At 43.2% G+C, this 19,597-nt stretch overlaps 2 protein-coding genes across 4 annotated transcripts; one reads left to right on the top strand and one right to left on the bottom strand.

Annotated features, from left to right (window-relative positions):
• The first annotated feature begins 1,236 nt into the window (after positions 1-1,236).
• mapk9 (mitogen-activated protein kinase 9) lies at positions 1,237-14,945 on the top strand. Of its 3 annotated transcripts, none has more exons than XM_017424172.3 (12): positions 1,237-1,452; positions 5,540-5,686; positions 7,266-7,395; positions 7,724-7,782; positions 8,020-8,158; positions 8,405-8,570; positions 8,867-8,938; positions 11,416-11,598; positions 11,872-11,996; positions 12,088-12,151; positions 12,829-12,900; positions 13,074-14,945. In XM_017424172.3, exons 2-12 carry the CDS (start codon positions 5,571-5,573, stop codon positions 13,208-13,210), a joined length of 1,263 nt encoding a protein of 420 aa, XP_017279661.1. In that variant the 5' UTR covers positions 1,237-1,452; positions 5,540-5,570; the 3' UTR covers positions 13,211-14,945. The 3 variants fall into 3 exon arrangements, with proteins under 3 accessions (XP_017279661.1, XP_017279662.1, XP_017279659.1); XM_017424173.3 differs by lacking the exon at positions 8,867-8,938 and adding an exon at positions 10,324-10,395 and having other exon boundaries at positions 1,238-1,452; positions 13,137-14,945; XM_017424170.3 differs by lacking the exon at positions 8,867-8,938 and adding an exon at positions 10,324-10,395 and having other exon boundaries at positions 1,239-1,452.
• Positions 14,500-18,396, bottom strand: si:ch211-247j9.1 (rho GTPase-activating protein 22). Its single transcript, XM_017424174.3, has 2 exons — positions 17,320-18,396; positions 14,500-15,464 (listed from the first exon to the last, which is right to left on the bottom strand). The coding sequence occupies exons 1-2, from the start codon at positions 18,183-18,185 to the stop codon at positions 15,227-15,229; spliced, it is 1,104 nt and encodes a 367-aa protein (XP_017279663.1). The 5' UTR covers positions 18,186-18,396; the 3' UTR covers positions 14,500-15,226.
• Positions 18,397-19,597: the final 1,201 nt, after the last annotated feature.

The raw sequence follows: 19,597 nt of genomic DNA, 5'->3' as shown, positions 1-19,597 counted from the left end.
TCATTCTTCTCACTTGCATACCAGTATAGGATGCAGTGGAAACCGTTAGGAAACGACTCCTGGAAGATGAGCCCGCCTTGCATCAGGAAGAACATCCGGCGTAAAACAATTGCCAAATCTTTCGTGCGAGTTCGCTCGCTGTGGTGACCCCTGCAGAAGGAGGCAGCTGCAAGAAACACAATATCACAGGCAGATGCAGGCATTTCTCCAAGAATCACTCACTGTGGTTGAACTCTGCATGGAGGAGGGGGGTAGGGAGAGAGCTAATTCCTGCGAGGGAACAAAACTGAGTTGCTGGTTCAGATATGTTGATGATGCCTCGGTCAAAATCCAAACCCAAGATGTAGAGGCTTTCGCCAGACACACTCACCCAAACTCTCTGTCATCAGAACTTTACACAGTCATGTCCCCACTAAGACAGGAGGAAAGGAAAGGGAACAGAAACACACTGAAAATGCTCTCCTAACCCAGTGCTTTCCAAACCAACCAAGACCCTCAGACAGAAGCTGAGCAATGTCGAGTATGCAGCCCCATGTATAGGAGAAACTAAACAACCTCTCAGACGCATGGCTCAACCCAGGAGAGCCGGCTTTTGAGAACAAGACTCAGCTGTTCACATCTCAAGGATAAGGAACGCTCCTTCGAGGACAGCAACTTTCATATTTTGAACAGAGAAGACAGATGGTATCGTATCTGTAAAATGAGCCTAAACAATGGAAGGGGGGCCTCAGCTTTCCAGAACTTACAAGGCTGCTTTGGATCAGAGTTCGGGCCAGTATCACATCAGCTCACACCTTCTTGCATGTGACCGAGGCTCTTCGCGGGTGGACCAGGCTGACAAAGACCAGCTTACATAAACAGAGCATCTCATGAGGTCAGCCTTGCAACCCTGAGCATTCCAGTTTGAAATGAGAAAGTGTTTCGGGTAAGAGGGGAAACATCTTTAATGCCTAGCTGCAACTCTCCAACAGGGAAAGCCCAAAACTTAGCTGTAATACTGCACCAGTTATAATAGAAAAAACAGGATTTCACTCTAAAGTGTGCCCTTTATGTTAATGACACATGTAAGGATTACAGTTGTAAAACAAGTATTTTAATTGAAAATGATAATTACTTATATTTACTCCAAGAAAAGGACTGATAAGCTCAGTTATGTTACATAAAGTGACGTTTCTCCAGTTTTCATGGAAGAAAAAAAAAAAACTGCGAGTTGACGTAAGCCTTGCGTGATGACGTCACCCAGCGCTCGGTCTCAGCTTGTTGTGGCTCCTCCGTCCCTCCGAGCTGCCGCTGGAGTTAGCTAAGAATCGGAGGAAGGTCTGTCAGTCGTGACAGTCGGAACGGTGGTTTTCCGAAACTTTTCCGAGTCACAGTGGTTCCTGAAAGACCGGGGGAGAGTTTCGGCCGCGCCTTGGATGCATGGGAGTTCCCTGGGAGCCGCGAACGGAGAAGGTAGGCTCCGCCGCTGCAGCCGCCGCCGCCTCCTGTCGTCTCTTGGACCGCCAGGGCTTTCAGTTCAGCCCCGGCGGCCCGACTACCGCATTGCTGCCGACAGAGCTGGGAAACACTGGTCGCGTAGGCCCGGCTAACTTCGAGCCCTGCTCAACGAGAAGCGCTTACGGCGACATCGTTCGCTTGGGTGTAACTTTAACAGTGTGAGCCGATGGCTTCTGATTGTTAAAAAAGCACCGAATGCCAGCAGTGCTGCGGACTCGATGTGTCATACTGGGATTGCGTGTGTTTTACAGTGCGCATGCGTCGTGTGGAAATTTAAATTAGATCTCGGTTCTTTACTATTTGCCTTAAAACTTTCCCTCATCCGTGCACGTAGCTCACCACACTTTAATGGGCCTACTCTCAGGTTTTATGAACGTGCTCCAGGTGTGGTGAAAGCACGTGCATGCGAATGGCTGCTGTTTAAGAAACGCACATCTTAAGACACATTTTATTAACACGCCTCGGCATCCTTTATCCGTCGCAAAAGATGGTCCCCAAAGCCTGAGCTGACGCGTGAAGCTGGCTGGAGATGTGTTTTGTAACCCTGCTGCAAGACAATGAGACTTTTAGGTCCTGCAGGCCATTTTATTGTGATGTCATCCCCAGCTCAGTGACTACCATCCAGGTCCCTGCTGAGAGCCACATCAGAACCCAGAGCTGCTTTGGACTGGACCGGGCTGCAGCTGGGATGAGGGGTGATGGGTTTTGTGAAGGTCACAGCTTCTCCCTGCAGTGACACTTACAAAAGCATGAAGCGCAGAGCATCAAAATCAGAAAACAATCTGCCCTTCATCTTTTCATTCACAAATCAAACGATCACAAATACAGTGAACTAAGCAGTGATATTAGTCCATCATACTGATGCACCGCAGTGCAAATGATTCTCTATTTAAGCTTCACTCAGACAGCATTTGTTAGAAATTTTGAACAATGAAACGATGAACAATGAAAATCCTCAAGAACACCTGCCCAGCTGTTTACAGGTGTCTGAAACTAGAACTGAATCGAGAAGTCAGAAGCTGATTCTCCTAAACGCCTTCGTTGTAAATGAACACGCATGTGTGCGTTATGTAAACGCGTTCGACTCCAAACTGATCCTAAGCCCCCTCCCGTCGTTCCTTGTGTTGGAGTAACAAAAGTGTAGTGCAGTTTGCAATAAGAAAGCAATTAGCTGAAGTAGTTCTCCTTGAAAACGCAGCTCAGTGCTTGCTGTTTAACACGGCGTTGATGTCTGTGAAGGAGACGCTGCTCAGTTGCTGCCTCCTTTCTAAGCACTTTTAATCCAAAATTTGAACTCCCATTGTAGCACTTTTTTTTTTCTTTTTGTCCACGTTTCTTAGAGCAGCTGTGTCACGACGATGTTGTCATCACTGAGGGTTAGAAATGTGATAGTGGCCAACGCTGTGACTCATCCGCCTTGCAGTGAAACCTCGGTGGTCCAGCTTTTCCATGTATACTAATCAATTCTTCTTTGAATATTACGAATTTCCCCTTTTAGATGCTTGGCCTCCTTGTTAGCAAGTAAAAGATTGTACATCTGCTGCTCTTGTTTCAGACGAGACGAGTCTCGCTTGTGATTAATGGTCCCCCGCGAGTATGTGTGTGTGTGTGTGTGTGTGTGTGTGTGTGAAAATCAACACATCAGCCATTAAAAATCAAAATAGCAATGTTGCAGCTTCCAAGCTTTAATAGCAGAGCATCTCATTTATATGGCAGGGGAAAACAAAACCTTCACATCTTTTATTTTATTTTTTAATTCTGTACAGTCACAACACTAGGATTAATTTATTTCCTTTTTTTATTTGGATCAAGCACGGCTCCCTGCGTGTTTTAATCACAGTTTTTTATTTTAAGAAGTGTATCTGCCAGGCTGTTCGTGGGGGGGTGGGGGGATTGGGTGGAGTCCAGAAAAGACCAGACAAGCGAGGAGATGCCAGTGGCATAAAAATAACAAAAGACCAGATAGAGAGAGAGAGAGAGAGAGAGGAAAAAAGGAAGTTAAGGTTTTTGCAGCTCTGCCTTTTAGGTGTGGTGACAGAGCCAGATGGATGCGAAAAGGAGGAGAAAGAAGAAGAAGAATGTAGATAAACACAAGACTATATCTTGACAATTCATGCTGCGGTTGCAGGCCCGCAGTTTGTGCGTGTAAAAGAGGACTGCCGGCGACTAGTTGGCGAGCGGCATTTGCGAGTGAGTTTCTCCAGATTGTCTCAAGATGTGCGTCGAGTTAATCGGGTGAGTCGCAGATGCTCGCAGTCCTGTCACTTGAATTTTGAGCGTGACACGGGAGCTCTCCTCATGACAGAAAACATCCGAGGCTACAGACCTGAACGCAGGTCTGATTATTACTTTTTCTGCAAGCCACGCACGCAAAACCAGGCTGCAATATTCAAAAACTGGCTGCCGCACTTCTTGCTGGTCACAAACACTCAGAATCAGAAACCTATCTCCTAGTCTCTAGCAGTCCCAGTCCAGTGAGATACTACCTGCAGTAAAGGTATTATTACCACAAAAAGGTAGTTTTCTTCAACAAAATCTCATATGGGTCGTCAGGGAACACAAGGAATCTAAATACAAGGTAAAGTCCACTACGTAAAGGAGCTGACTTATCCTAATCCAGAAATGCCGCTCATTTTTCTGAGCCTCAATTCATTTAAGATGGCCTCTCGTTTGTTTTGCTAAATCTCACTTTAAAACTCTTTTTGGAGATTATGGATGCAGCGTCCTCCAGGCTAAAGATGCGAGGAACAGTCTGCTTCTACGGTAAAAAGCCCGTCGTCTTCCTGCGATGGAGCCGGGGAGCTTCAGCGCCCGTGGGTTGGGTGATACAGTATATACCTCCAGTGAAGATTTACAGAATGCTGAATTATATATACAGGTTTGGAGCAACTTCTCTTTTTCAGCTAATGCCTTCAGCAAGATCCAGTCTCCACCGATCAGAACAGAACAGCTCATAATAAACTGGACTGCATTTCAGACCTGTTCACAGTAAGAATAAAAAAGATCTCCTTTTAACTGCTTGCTAGGAAATGGAGGTTTGTCAAGTATGAATTCTGTAAAAACCACAGCCATTGGTCTTCTGTAATTTACTCTCATCTGAAAAGAAAATGTATTAAATAAGGAGTTTTACATATTTGTTCAGTTGAAAACAGTTTTTTTTATCCAGTAACTATTAACACATTTAATCCCGAAACTGTCTGTTTCTAGATTTGCAATTTTTAATTGAATTTTACTTTTGCTTTGCGTGTGTCTGTGTGTAAAATGCTAAACAGTTTTACTGATGAGGCGACGTTTAATGTTTTCAGGCACCGTTCGGTCATAAAATCTCCTCCGCCGCTGCTTTGTGTTTAGCATTTTGTTTCTGAGCGTCCAAACCAGCCAATCTTTGTGTTGTTTTTATCTTGTCATGCACAAAAAGAAAAACGAAAAAAAAAAAAAAATCCCCCTCAATTTAACTCGTGGCTGTTTTTCTGAGGGAATGACAAACGCCTATGACTGCTCACTGTTGCATAGCTACACAGTTGTGTGTTTTCGCCCACATACAAGCACACACACACACAGGTCCCAGGAATAATTCCCCTCCACTTCCTGCCTTGTGAATCAGTGCAAATGCTGCCCGTGTTTGCTACAAACCCTCAAACACATTGTGTGTTCCTTCAACATGCACGCAGTTCTGCTGTAACATTCTCACACCAAATACTTTTTAGTTGCAGTGTGTGTTTAGTATGTGTGTTTACTGAGTGTGTCACCCCGAGTATGGAGATGGCAGTGAGGAGCCTCGGGAACACCAGGGCCGTCAGCCTCCTCTGTTCTCCATGATGCTCGCACACAGTCACACACCAAAACACTAACGGCTTTGACGTCAGCGCCAACCCACTCCTACTGTTGTCTGATGTCCAAGCTGGGCAGAGAGCCCTGATAGATTGTCTGGCTTCAGGCCCATCTGAAAACCAAATGAGTAATCCTCTAAGAGTGGAACAACCTGATCTCACGGATGTATTGGGTTTTGGTGTTAATCTGGTGTGCGTTTGACCCTCTGCAGACAGTCCTGGTGGCCCTGACTGTTCAGCAGGATGAGTGAGGCGGACGGACAGTTCTACAGTGTCCAGGTGGGGGACTCCACCTTCACTGTCCTCAAGCGCTACCAACAGCTTCGTGCCATCGGCTCCGGGGCCCAAGGCATCGTCTGGTGAGAGGCCTCGGCTTGTTTGTTGTCGCGGTGGTTTCGAGCAGGAACCTCTCCCTGCACTTGTGATGTCTCGCTGTGTTATTATAGCAACATTTTTGTGCCGTAATGGAAATGTCACGGATGCGGTAACAGGTCTGTCACGGTTAAGCTCAGGGTTCCTACAGAGTCCTAAAGGCACAGTGTGAAACTTGGTTTTAGCACTTTCCAGGTCTAATGACAACGTTTTCCAGTTCAGTCCACAGGCCCTCAACATGTAGATGTATTTGGACGAGACAGGTAGCACGTTTTCTGGTGTATGGTTATATGACTGCAGATTAATAACCTGTTACATACAGATAATAAAACTCCACAACTGTGATAATATTTATAATAAGTTTACAGACTTCTTGTTTTTCAAAAAAGTAGCTTTAAAATCAGCTCAGACTTGAGAAAAAATGAATCTGCTGCAAAAATATGGGATTTCAGAATCAAATATATGAAGGAACTGTGTAAGATACATGTTCATGATAACCAAAAACAATAACATCTCTGACTTTATGCGTCTATTGTTATATTGATTCATCAAATATACCTCAAAACATATAACTTCATCATATCACAAGTAAATGAGTTTCCCAAAGATCTCGATTTAAAATAAATTGCGACAGTGTTCAACATAAATTTGTAAAAAACTAAATGATTAAATACAATAAAAACAATCAGCTCCTCTCTAATGTACTGTAGATTGACCAACCACCAGTCAAGCTGAAAGTTGTCCAGTTTAGAGTAAAAAAGGAACTTTCTGCACTTTATTTCTATTTAGATTTGTAGGTTTGACATCTCAAAAAAGTTCATTAAAATGTCAGATTTCAAGCTATTTTTTTATCAACCATAGAATCAGAGATTAAACTGCCTCATTCGGGTTGTAATAACCTTTTTATGGAATAGGATTAGGGCCACGGTGGGGAAAATAAAGTAAAAATCACAGATTCCTGACGGTTTTCTCAGAATTCTGGGGAATTTGTTGTTGTTGTTCTTCCACCATGGTCCTGATCCTTTTCAATCTTCTTCAAAAAGTGGTGTGAATAAAATCACCCTATTTATAGTTGTAAAAAGCCTACGGAAATGAGATTGCTGTCGTTTTTAATTTGAGCCAAATTACTCATCTTTTAGGGTTTACATTATGAATCGAGTCAGTCGGTGTTGTGTTTAGCTCGTGTGGTAATAAAAATGCTTCTTGTTGGCAGCTTGATGGCCTCAGATTGTTGTAATATTCATTTATTAGTCCAACATCAAATGTGTTTTTATATTTCTGGTTGAAGGAAACAGATTTGACTTGTTGTCACTGATAGGAAAGCTACAGAATAAATTGATCTTTAGACCCTTTTTTGTTTGTTTGTTTCATTGATTATGTTCACTTTTTTCCTTTTGTGCCTGAGAAAAATGAAATCCATAACCATTATTTTTTTTTTAGATAAATGCAGGCTGATAGAAAGCCATTTTATTTTTACGTCAGGGCAGACAAAAGCTTTTTTTTTTTTTTAAACCAATGTGTTTATTTGCTAATATTTGTCTCTGGTTCCTCTTTTTCTGTGTCCAGCTCTGCCCTAGATACAGTCCTCGGTATACCAGTGGCAGTGAAAAAGCTCTGTCGGCCCTTTCAGAACCAGACCCATGCAAAGCGGGCCTACAGGGAGCTGGTGCTCCTCAAATGTGTGAACCACAAAAATGTAAGACTCGGCTATAAAACAAGAATTCATTTTTCTGTAAGACGTGTCGGATTTTTGACGCAGAAATGCAAAAGAGTGTCAGTAAATTAACGAAGGCGGTCATTAAATTGATTCTGCAAGATTAAGAAAAAGCACATTAGAGTCAGTTCTAAAATGTTAAAAATTCAATCCGTTTGTCAGAAGCTCACTGGAAGCTGAAGTGTTAAAAGTGCTCTGGCTGAGAGGAGAAAAGAGTCGACTCTCCGCACTGCTGATACAGTTTCTCCCTCGGAGTGAAGTGAATGTGAGCAGAACAAAGTGAACTAATGGCCTGTCTCTCTGCTCGCAGATCATCCGTCTGATCAATGTTTTCACGCCTCAGAAGTCTTTGGAGGAATTCCAGGATCTGTGAGTGGCTGTGGAGTGTTTTTTTTTTTTGAGGCTGCTGAAGTTTCCTAATATTTTAGCTGAAATTTTTAAAGCATTTTCTTTTAAACTTAAGTAAAATCTTGTTTTTCTTGCCAGCCTTCTGCACTGTTCTGAGTCACTGTTCAACGCTCTCTTTTTGGTTTTCTGTCCGTGTGCTTCTGTACTTTCTCTGTACACTTCGACGCAGTCGTTTAGTTTCATTTTCCTCCTCCTTAGCTATCTGGTGATGGAGCTGATGGACGCCAGCCTGTGTCAGGTGATCCACATGGACCTGGACCACGAGAGGATGTCCTACCTGCTGTACCAGATCCTCTGTGGCATCAGGCACCTACACTCGGCCGGCATCATCCACAGAGTATGTACAGGGGGGATGATTGTGTTGAGGGCCTCAAGGCAGCAGAAAATGGCACTTTACAGACTACAGCAGTACTTATAGGAGTCAATTAACATTTTTATATTCAAAGAAAGGTTGTAACAGATTGTTAAAATAGATTTGTGGTTTAAGTTTCAACCACCCAACATTTCTCTGTGAACTGTTAGCTGGTGTCACTTTCTCATTTGCACGTTTTCCTGTAGATTTATAGATTTTCTGTCCCCTCAGGATCTGAAGCCTAGTAACATAGTAGTGAAGTCTGATTGTACTCTGAAGATCTTGGACTTTGGCCTGGCGAGGACAGCCTGCACCAACTTCATGATGACCCCCTACGTGGTCACCAGATACTACCGAGCTCCGGAGGTCATCCTGGGCATGAAGTATAAGGAGAATGGTAAGTGCAGCTGTGGAAGAGAAGTTATATCTTTCAGGCATTGACGTGAGTGAACGGAAATCGTAAGAATTTTTTATCTGCAAAGAAAAAAAACATTTCATCATTTTAACACAAGCTCCAGAAGATGAAGATGAAGAGAAATCCAGTAAAACAAAAGAGACAAAACTATAATCTTCATCTTTTTTTTTCCTTCCAGTATCAAGTGTTTAATCCTGTTTGCTTCTGCTGGTTTTCACTGTTGGCTGTCTTGGGTCATTGCTAATAAATGCTTTCACTCCTGTAACACTCTGCTTCAGTGGACCTGTGGTCAGTTGGCTGCATAATGGCTGAAATGATCTCTCACAAAGTCCTCTTTCCCGGAAAGGACTGTATCCTTCATTGTTTGTCTTTGGGAACCTAATAGTTGTTGGTTTTTAAGGCACAGAAGAAGGAAAAAGCTAAAAGAGCACAGTTTTTCTGGCTTTAAATTCAGTTTAATGAACATTCACAACTAGAGGTGGATTCATCTGGATTTTCCGATGACTGAGCCTCGTTGTTAGAAATCAGAACAGCCAATGGTTGATATATAAAAGTGATTGTTTTGTTTTGTTCTTGGCTCAGACCTATGACAGTTCATTGTTCATACAAATGAGAGTGACTCAAAGTAGGCTGTTTAAAGTAGGCTGGGAAAGTCAAAAGAAGACATGGCTCAGGGCTCAACACCTCTGCTATTACTTCCACATTTTGCGAAATCAAAGGCTTTCCAACATCCTTGTTAGATATGACATTGTTCCCTCAAAAGTTACCACATTAATCCATTCAGCTTTGTTTTTGTTCTGCCAGTGTAGGAAAAAAAGACTCCCTAGTTGCAGGAAGCACTGTTTAATTGGCGCAAGGTTGTAGCGTGTCACATGGAGTAACGCTGTACTGCCTATGGATGTGCCTGCCTTTTAATGGGCTAAGTATGCTGAGAATTGGTGGATGAAGATAATTTAGAAAAAAAAGTCAATAATCAACCCAATTTATCAGCTGACTGATAAGTCGGTTTACCGTTCCTTCGTAACGTAATCATGCTCTCAAAGGCTTTCAGGCAAAATAAATCAAGTAAACTAGAAGTGCGTTTTGTGTCGCACTTTGAAAATCCCTGTCGTGCAAATTTCCCATTTATGGTTCACGTCATATCGCTGCAGACACGGCGCAGACTTATCTGTGGAGACATTATCAGCGAGGCAGAGCTTTCAGGCTCTGTGAAACTCCAACGGAGAAATGAGTAAACGGCCCCGTTATCACTTATAAACGCTCGCAAGCAGACCGCCAACTCAGAGCTAGGGGGAAAGGCAAACTACATCCTACCGTGTTGAGCACACGCTCACGCGTACACACGCGCGCACACTGAGGGGATGGCGAGGGATAGAGCAACAGCTGTGTAAACTGATAAGCAGAGGCGAGGAGAAAGGCCTGGAAGGCTGCAGCCGGATTTAATCCAGAGCAAAGAAAGCCCGAGTGAAGATGTGCGCTGCGTGATGAAAGCAGCAGGCCACTGCGCCGCGAGAGGGCGGAGCTAAACAACGAGGGCTTGTGTTCTGCACTTCAGTGTTCGTCATTCACGCCGAAACCACGCATCACTGTTCGTCTGTGCAGCTTTCGTGTGTCGTTTTACTGTAAAGTTAATGTGATTTGTGCATTTTTTGGTTTCATGACGTCACTTCAGTTTAATATCTTTTGTGTGATTGTGTGTGTCATGTCTGTGTGTGTGTGTGTTCTCTGTTTCCAGTGGACATCTGGTCAGTGGGGTGCATCATGGGAGAGATGGTAAAGGGCAGCGTCATCTTCCAGGGCACTGATCGTATCCTTCACTTCGCTCATCGTCTCGTTGTTGTCTCCTCTTCTTGCATCCCTCACCTGCGTCAAACCTCCATCAAAGTTGTTTTTTTTATCCTGTGTTACTGTTCTCCAAACCCGCCATTTACATTAACTGCGTCGCAGATTTACAGCGGCCCTCGTTTTAAACAAAGCTCTCTGTTCCCTTCGGTGATTATTAATCTGCCAGCTCGCGGCTCAGGCGTCTGTTATCCTCCTAATTGTTAGAGGGAATCAGATTGGAGCTTTTCATTTGCATTTATAGTGTTTGTGTCTCCGTTTCGAATCCGTTTGGTCACCTCTCGTTCTCCAGCGAACTCGTTCGGAGCCAAGTGGCTTAGAATGGATGCGGGGCAGAAATGTGAGTCGGGGTTAGATTGCTTTTCATCCTGGGAAGTAATGACCTTCTCCAGTTGTGAGCCAGCAGCCCATGAAGCATATCTGTATTTTTAGCCGTTCTAAAATGGTTGTGTGGATTGTAACGTCGCCCTGTTCAGTTTGAAGAATCGCAACATCTGCTTGAGGAGTCAACACAAAATTTGGAACAAATACATATGCTACAGTACTTTTCTTTCTCACATTTTAATCTACTGGTAGGCAAAAATACAGTATATTTTAGTTGTTTTTGCAACTATTTTAAAAGTTGTCCCGAATATGAGTACAAGCATCTATTGACATTATCAGATCATTATTTAAATTTGTCCTCCACTTTGAGTTAAGACAAAATACCTTTAAAACTGGACATTTTTATCAAACGTAGTCTTCCTTTTTGTTTTGTGACTTTGTAATGCTTATATATTAAACTATAATAATTTTATTCTACCTCCCTAACACATCAGTATGACTTTATAATCATATTTAAGCACTTTTATGTTCGTCCCACTGAGACGCTAACATAAAAAGGAACTTTTTTGTCTGTTTTTAGGTGATTAGTTATGTTCTAACTATTGGCTTTCACTGTGCGCCGTATGTGCCGGCACTTTCCCGTAACAAATATGCTGTTCAGACATCGACCAGTGGAATAAGGTGATTGAGGTTCTGGGAACGCCCAGCCTCGAGTTCATGAACCGGCTGATGGAGACCGTCAGGAACTACGTGATGAACAAGCCTCAGTATCCAGGCGTCAGCTTCGCAGAGCTTTTCCCGGACTGGGCATTTCCCTCCGAGTCCGAACATGACAAACTGAAGAGTAAGAACTTTGGGCACCTAAATGCACTTTAGTTTACTTTGTTTTACCAATAGCAGGTGGTTAATTTTGTCAGTATTAGTTTGTGTTTTTATTATGAAACGTTTCCTAAAGAAACCGCAGGAACAAATAGGTTTGAAACTCATACTTCACATTCACAGCGCTGCCCTGCACCGAACAGGAAGTTAATCAGTTTTCCCCAGGATCGCCTTTTTATAATGATGTCAGCCACTTGTTTCCATATTAACTCAGCCCTTTCCTGTGTTGCCCAAACAGCGTGTCAAGCCCGGGACTTGCTCTCCAAAATGCTGGTCATTGATCCCGAATGCCGTATCTCTGTAGAAGAAGCCCTTCATCACCCCTACATTCACGTGTGGTACGACCCTGCGGAGGCAGACGCGGTGAGAAGACAGCTCCTTGCAGTCGGCGACGCACTTTAGCTGTGCAGCAGCTACAAATGACCTGATTTATACGTGTCCTTTTGTTTTTCAGCCTCCTCCCCAGATTTCAGATAAGCAGCTGGAAGAGAGAGAGCACACCATTGAGCAATGGAAAGGTGGGATATTCCGCCCCCTAGGGACACAGATCAGCACTACACCTCAGCATCCTGGTGTTTATTAATTGATGTTACAGGAATCTTACTTTAAAAGCATGATTTTCTTTGTTGTGTATCTAAAACTTCCATACTTAACATAATAAGTAATATATTCAGTAATAATACAGCAGAGCTCTGTATTTGTAGGATGTTTATTTATTCTGATGGAGTACAGCTAAAAAAGCCAAAGTTAAATTGATCTTTTTGATTATTTGCGTGGAGCAGAGTTGCATTGGCTCATCAGAGGTATAATAGCTGAATAATTCTTTGTGTAAACAAGTTACAGGGAGAGGAAAACATTCACATTTGTTCATTTTTTATTCTACCATGGAGTCATAAAACCAGAAAGCTTATTTAGTTTCATGTATTTAATGTGTGTAGAAAATCAAAGAAACTGCAGCTGCCGTTCGCTCTTTCTGGATAATTGCTTATCTGAAAAATAGCAGGCAGGAGCGTGTGTTATTGTCTCTGACGCCAGTGACAGGCAGAGTTTCACAGTGCCAACGAGGCTCAAAATAAGCTAAATGTCTTTGTAATTGGTAATGTGGGATGGCATAACCACAGGTCTGCACTGAAATCCCTGAAGCTACATTTATAGATCACAGTGACAGCTCCTAACGTCTCCTGTCTCCACGCAGAACTTATTTATGAAGAGGTGATCGACTGGGAGGAGAGGAACAAGAATGGTCTGATGAAAGAAGACAGCTCAGGTTAGTTCACACATCATCTGTCAGATCATCAGGTGGTAGTTTCTGAGCAGAGCAGGAGGCGAAAACATGGCGCAGCTTCACTAAAACTTGCCGTAAATGTTTGCACACCCGCTCCAAGCATTGCTCTTTGTCACCGTGTTTTGGATCTGCTTGTCGTGTTCGTCACGTTTCAGACGTGGTGTCAGGCTCCGCTTCGCAGTCCTCCTCCGCCAACGACATCTCGTCCATGTCCACAGAGCACACCTTGGCGTCGGACACGGACAGCAGCAGCATCGACACACTGACAGGGCCGCTGGACGAGAGCCAGTGAGCGCCGCCGTTAGCCACACGAGGGGGTCTGTTCGCTTCCTGCAGTCCTCTGACCCGTTTACAAAATATGTCAACTATCCCCTCCTGTTTTCTTCCTCCCCTCCCCTCCTCCCTCAAATCTGGTCTCTCTCTTTATCCTTTTAAACCTCAACGAAAGAAAACAAATCTTTATTTCCTGTGTGATCTGGTGGCTCGTGGCCACCTGGAGGTCAAACCTGTCTACGCTCCCTGTCGTCTCAGTTTTCTCTCTTTAGTTTTCTCAGTGAATGTTAAACTTGATCATGTACACTGTTTTTGGTGTATGCTTCCATATTGATTTCAGGTTAATCGGAGTAGGTGTGGCGAATCAGAGGGAGGGAGGGAGGGGTCGACGTTTGATCTGTATGCCTGTATTTTAATAGTTTTATTTTTTTAGATACATTGAGACCAGAGGGTTCTTGTCATCCAATTAGAGCGAACGTATCCTAGACTCTAGCCATCAGCCGCTGCCGTGCATGTTACGCCAAAAGGAACAAAAACTTGGCAATCAATTTCCATTCGACTGACGTTCAAACCGTGATCTGAAATTTGGTTATTTCTCCAGCACGCTGAAAGTATTGCAGATTTCCACAGTGGTGCTTTTTGCACTGTTTTTTGTTTTTGTTTTGTTTTTAATCGGCATGTGTGATGTGGATTACAAGCTTTTCCTTCTAACAGCTGGGAGGTGCAGGGGTTTCTGTGTTACAAGTTTTATTTCCTGATAGGATGTACTGTATGTAAACATGTCAAGTTCAGACACCCTCAGTGGTTATAGACCCTTTCAGTGCAGATAGATAAGGTCCATTCAGACAGTCAACACATCTGTAGATATACAAACCCTATTTGACTTACGGTACCGACTATCAGTGCGTAATATCAAAGGCAGATCACAAACCTGGAAGTCCAAAAGAGGCATAACATGATGACACATGTATTTATTTTCTTTTTGTTCTTGCAAAATTTTGCACACACACACACACACACCACACTGAAACATTTAAGCCTCCTGTTAAAGCATTTACTAGAAAAGCACGAGTCGCTCTTTTCTCAACCATTCCTGTAGCGCTGAAAGAGTTCCAAAAACAAATCATGAAATCTGACGTGTTAGAGGACGTGTAAACACAGAATCATGTCGAGCTTGCATGAAAGCGTCACACCTGGAAGACACTGTAGGTCTTGGCGTAAAATAAGTCCATTCAGGTCTGTTTTTTTGTTTTTTTTTTTCATTTTCGGTATCATGATGCTTTTTTGGTTCCGGGAGCCTGACTGCAATTTTTTTTTTTTTCTATTTTTCTTTTTTGCCTTGTAAGCCTATATGTGTGTTTGTGATATCAATTTGTACTGTGCAGCACTCTTATCGTTATCTCGAGTCATCTTTAAGACAGCCCCGTCTGGAAGCAAAGAGCCCGCGGATGAAGTGTGCCCCGGTAACAAAGCGCACGCCCGTTCTAAAATAGTGCGCGAGACGGTGGAGTCGCCAACCAGAATCCGGACCCTGCGACCTAAAGAGGAACCTCTCAAATGGACTGCGGAGCTACGTTTTGCCTAACAGATTGCACAGTGTGTTGGACAAGCAGAAATATGACACTACGGAGTCACTGAGGACTTACGCACCATGTTGTACACAACCATGACTTTATTCTTTCTGTCATGCCTTAAAAAAAAAAAAAATTCCTGACGAGTGGCCAAGTTGTTCTCTAAACCCTCAGCTCTTCTTAGAGCTCGGAGATGTCCCGTGTGATTGTCATGACCACAATATTATCACTTGGCCAACATCTTTTCCCCATGCTCAGACTAATAAAGTGGACATCAGTGATTCTTTGGTGGTTGCCGTGTTCTTTATAAGACAAGTACAGTTTATATCATAGTGTTTTTTTTTACAATTAAGAAAGAATATGTTTAACTCTGTGACATGCTGCCATAAAAGACTTTAGTTAGATTTTTAAGACACCTTTGCACACACTCGTTGTGTCATCAGATACAGTACAGGTGAGGTTTCTCAGAAGCTCTTGACGATGTATTCCGTCTTCTTGGCCTCATTGTTGAGTTCGCCGAAGGTGTCGAAGAACTGCTCCATGTCTCTCTGCAGCGTTGCGTTGCGCAGCTCCGCGGCAGCCCGGGCCCTCTCGGACTCCATGATCTTCGCCTGGACCACCTGGTACCAGTGCCGCTGCTGGGAGAGGTTCGTCTTTAGTCGGACGACCTCCACCTGCAGCTCCTCGTTCCTCTGCTCCAGGCTGGGGACACAGAGGAGAAGGGAGAAGACTTTACCTGTGTGTTCGATTTTCCTACTAATGAACAGAGGGCAAAGGAATTATTTACGGGTTTATTAGTTAAACTGAATTATTTTCCGTTTGGTTGCTGCCTGAAAGGTGTCAGAAGATTTACCTCTGAGATTAAAGAAAATACATTTATTCTGCACAACAAAGCACTTTGAACACCCTTACTTTAACAGTTATATCCATTAAAATCAAATCAATATTATATATAACCACATTTGAAAGAAGAAAGTTGAAGTTTTTTGAATTTCTAGCCTGTATGCCAACATTTTAAACAGATTTTGTATAATTTATCAGACAGAGTGCAAGTTGGGGATGACCTTCGGCTACTACCACACCAAATTTTAGAACAATATCTGTGAAACTGATATTGAGTTTTAGCAATTTTTGTGCTTGCTAATGTTATTAGCTGTGACGGCCATTTTGAATTGGGTCAACTCCAAACGTTAATAAATTGAGATCTAATATTTACTTTTAAGAGTCTCATAAAGCCCATGAAACTGCTCATGTTAGGAAAATATTCATGAGATATTTTGCTAACAGACAAATTATCATACATAGACAGACATTTTTGTGACTGCTGATTGTTCCTGAGGGCAAGTGATAAAAATCATTTACCAAAATTCTTTAATCTGTGAACAAAAAATCATGTAAAAAAAAAAAAGTAAAATTACAAATGAAAAGAAAATGTAATAAATACAACACTATATAAAAAAAGGGTCTAGTTTTAACATTTCTAATTTTGGTTTTCTTTACACCTCTTTTACAGTTTACACATCAAAATGTCGGCCTTCTGTCATCTTAGATTATTACGAAGCTGATGTTGAAGTTTTGAGCGGTCGCTGCTCTGCCACGAAGTTTCATCTGAAATGTTCTGCTTTAGCGTAATGTCTAGTTCTTGTTCTTCTAATGCTGTGTGCAGTCTGTTGTAGAACAAACACTCGGATCAGTGTGTCTGCCATCCTTTATAATCTGTTCTTTTTAGCTGATTTGTTCTTCATTTCCTTCTAACGTTGCACCTGAGGGTCACGCAGTTTTCCACAAATCTCCACCTGTAGCCACAGTCACCTTTTCAATCCATTTGCCTGAAAGCAAATCTTCTACAGGAGAAAGTTTACTTTTCACGCCATTTCCTTCGAGATCACTTCTCCTGAAATGCCAAAACGTTGATTTCAGGGGTTCCGAATCTTTTGAGCAATTTATCACTACGGTTCTTGACAAACTGAAAGACTTGTGAGGCCCTCCCTTGTCCTCACCGACTTGAACCGATTCCCCGACCCGAGTCGTGCTCTATCTATATCAGTAATAAATGGGGCATGTGTTGTGTCTAGGTCAGCAGCATGGACCCCTAAATTAGCTCTCTTTCCAGTGTCATGAATCGTGTTCCATAGGTCAGCCACGCAGGCTGTGCTTTTTTATTTTCCACTTTATGTCAGCCAGCCGTTAACTCGTGCAAATCAGAGGGAAGGACGAAACGTGCTGTTTTATTTCACGCTTGGATCAGCGCGTGTCACAGAAGAACTGTGGGAAACTTCAGCTCTGTGATCTAAACAGGATATAGGGTGAAGTTCTGAGTCAGCTGAGGAATCAAAGCAGCACATTTTACTGGACACGCACACTTTTTACAGATGTGGGAAAGTTGTGTTACCCTTCACTGAAAATATACTGGAAGCTCTTAGGTGTGAGGACTGAAAATGTTCATTTTTTGTTTTATTTTGAGATCATGAGCACATTATTCTAAAAAAAAGATTTATTTGTTTTTACGAGTTGTCGCAAAATGACAGTTTAAATGTCAAGACAAATTGAAAATCACCTGATTATCTGTTCCTCGTAGACCTCCTTCTGTCTGATTATCTGCTGCTGGAGGTTGGTGAGGATGCTTCGAAGAGCACTGGCGGAGGGATCGGCGAGGGGAACCGGAGGGGGCACCCGTGGAGACAGCGATTGCTGAGCTTCAACGGGAGGCCAAAGGACCTGGGATTCAGTGTGGTATGGATGTGTGGCACTAAGATGGTCCATCTGCACAAATTGACAGGATCCCGAGTCCAGCTCTGGCTCCTTGTCCTGGTCCGGCCTACCAAGGAGGATTTCACAAGAAGACCAAGGGCTCTTATCTTCGCTCACAGCGTCATCCGGCAACAGCTCTTCAGGGACCGCTGCTTTGTAGGCGCGCTCCTGGAGGCTTGTTTCCATGTCGAAGACCTCCTGAAGGCTGCCCGTTATTCCAGTGTCAGTGAGGTTATCGTACAGAGACAAAGCACTCTGGTGCTCCTCACTCTGTGATGGGCTGGGGCTTTGGCTCAGATAAACTCCATCCTCTGCTCTCCGGTTAACTCCCTGTTGTCCTCTTGCTTTGTTCAAGCCTGGCCTCAGCTCTGATTCCCAGGCCCGTCCTCCCAGGCCACTTCTGCAGCTGCAGTAGCTGCGATCTGGCCACGGTCCAGGTTCTCTTCCTCCAACGAGCACTGTCTGAACCTCAGCCAGCGCCGGGACCAAACCGGGCCGAGGGCTGCTGGGTCCCAGGGGTCTGCTTACAGAAGGACACACAGCCCTGCTCTCCATTTCCTTCTCCCTGGCCTTCTCTCGCTGGCCGAAAGGTGGACAGTTGTCGTACGGGGGATCCGTGGAGCAGGAGCTGCCTGTGTTGGGGGTTTCAATAGGAAGACAGTGCAGCTCCATGATCCAAGCTTGCACATGGGGGTCCAGAGAGCAGCAGATAACCCTCCCCTTTTCTTGTCTGTAGTAACTTGGGTTTCAGGGTTTGGAGTGTGGATTTGTGAGCGTGGCATGGAGAGCTTCCCACGTGCCAAGAGCTGGTGTGTCAGGGGCGGGGGGGAGAAGAAGGTGTATGAGCCCTCCTCCTCTTTGACTGGTGCTCTGCCGTGCCTCCACTGTTGGACAGGTTGGAGTGTGTGTGTGTGTGTGTGTAGATGTGTGTATGTCTTTAAGCAGGACTGACATCAGCTGTTACTTTAGCACAGCTTCTGGGGGAGGGACCAGGGTGTAATATAGTCGGGGTTCATTCCTAAAGACAGTCACACATAACTGGGACCACAGAAATAGATGGTGGTCATGAGCACAAATTGTGAAACATTTTGTAATGAATCTGCACACAAAATTGGTGCAGAAAGGACAAAAACACCTACGGTCATACACCTAAAATGGTTGAATTTTGAAACTTATTACATGTCTAACACTTAAGGAAGTGAACGAATGATCACAGACACAAAACAGATGGGCTGTAAACTCTGTTTCTTAAGGTTTACTTTCTAAAACTACTATGTTAACTAAGTGGGCAAGTTTGACACTAATAATTTCAAAATAAACCCTATTGAAATTTTTATTTTTTGCAAATCTTTTTAATTTTAATTTTGCAAATGGAAACATTAAATTTTTCAGGGTTTGTTTTCCAGTTTTCCTGGGCTACAGATGTAGATTCTTAATTTACATTTCCAAACAAGAAGGACAGCATACACTTTAACGTTTTTATTTCTCAGTAGCACATATCGCTCTCCATTTAGCTTTTCTGTCGCACCGTTTGTTTTACTAAAAAGTATGACAGACACGACCCCAAAATTCTTTAAGTGCTGCATATATAGTCACTCAACACATAAGTCACTTAAAAGTCTTAAAATTTAATCGCTCAATGAGAGACTTGCTGTTATAGACGTGTAAAACAATGACAGTGATGCCAAAAAAAGAATAAAATAACACCGGATGTATTATCTTTTCATCAATACACTGGATCTCACGCTGCATGAGGAGGGGGGATTTAAAAAAAAGGCTTTCAGATAAAATAAATCAAATCAATGGAGAAGGCTTTCCCAGTTTGAGTGGACGCTTCCCAACGCAGATGTTAGTAAAAACCACAAGGTGGCGCTTCAGACAACATTATGAGCAGGTTTGGTTTTATTTACATGGGATGGTGGAATTGGACTTCATCTTTTAACACAGACGTGACTTTTCAAAAACAAGACTTATTTACCTGTTTTACTTCCCTTTATTGTTTTTGACATATTTGACTTAAAGGCTCATTTTTGGGGGTCTGCTTGAAAGGGGGTCACTCATGCACCTAACAGTTAAACAAAAGC

The sequence above is a fragment of the Kryptolebias marmoratus genome, linkage group LG9, assembly GCF_001649575.2.
Source record: "Kryptolebias marmoratus isolate JLee-2015 linkage group LG9, ASM164957v2, whole genome shotgun sequence".
NCBI lineage: Eukaryota > Metazoa > Chordata > Actinopteri > Cyprinodontiformes > Rivulidae > Kryptolebias > Kryptolebias marmoratus.
This window is presented reverse-complemented; position numbering and strand designations above follow the sequence as displayed.

Bases quoted from the DNA above. Each gene is read 5' to 3' on its own strand.
- mapk9 (XM_017424172.3), top strand. From the start codon at position 5,571: ATGAGTGAGGCGGACGGACAGTTCTACAGTGTCCAGGTGGGGGACTCC. The intron at 7,783-8,019 runs GTGAGTGGCTGT...CCTCCTCCTTAG, and splicing joins TTGGAGGAATTCCAGGATCT to CTATCTGGTGATGGAGCTGA. The intron at 8,159-8,404 runs GTATGTACAGGG...CTGTCCCCTCAG, and splicing joins CGGCCGGCATCATCCACAGA to GATCTGAAGCCTAGTAACAT.
- si:ch211-247j9.1 (XM_017424174.3), bottom strand. From the start codon at position 18,185: ATGGAGCTGCACTGTCTTCCTATTGAAACCCCCAACACAGGCAGCTCC. The intron at 15,465-17,319 runs GTGATTTTCAAT...CTGTGTCCCCAG, and splicing joins TACGAGGAACAGATAATCAG to CCTGGAGCAGAGGAACGAGG.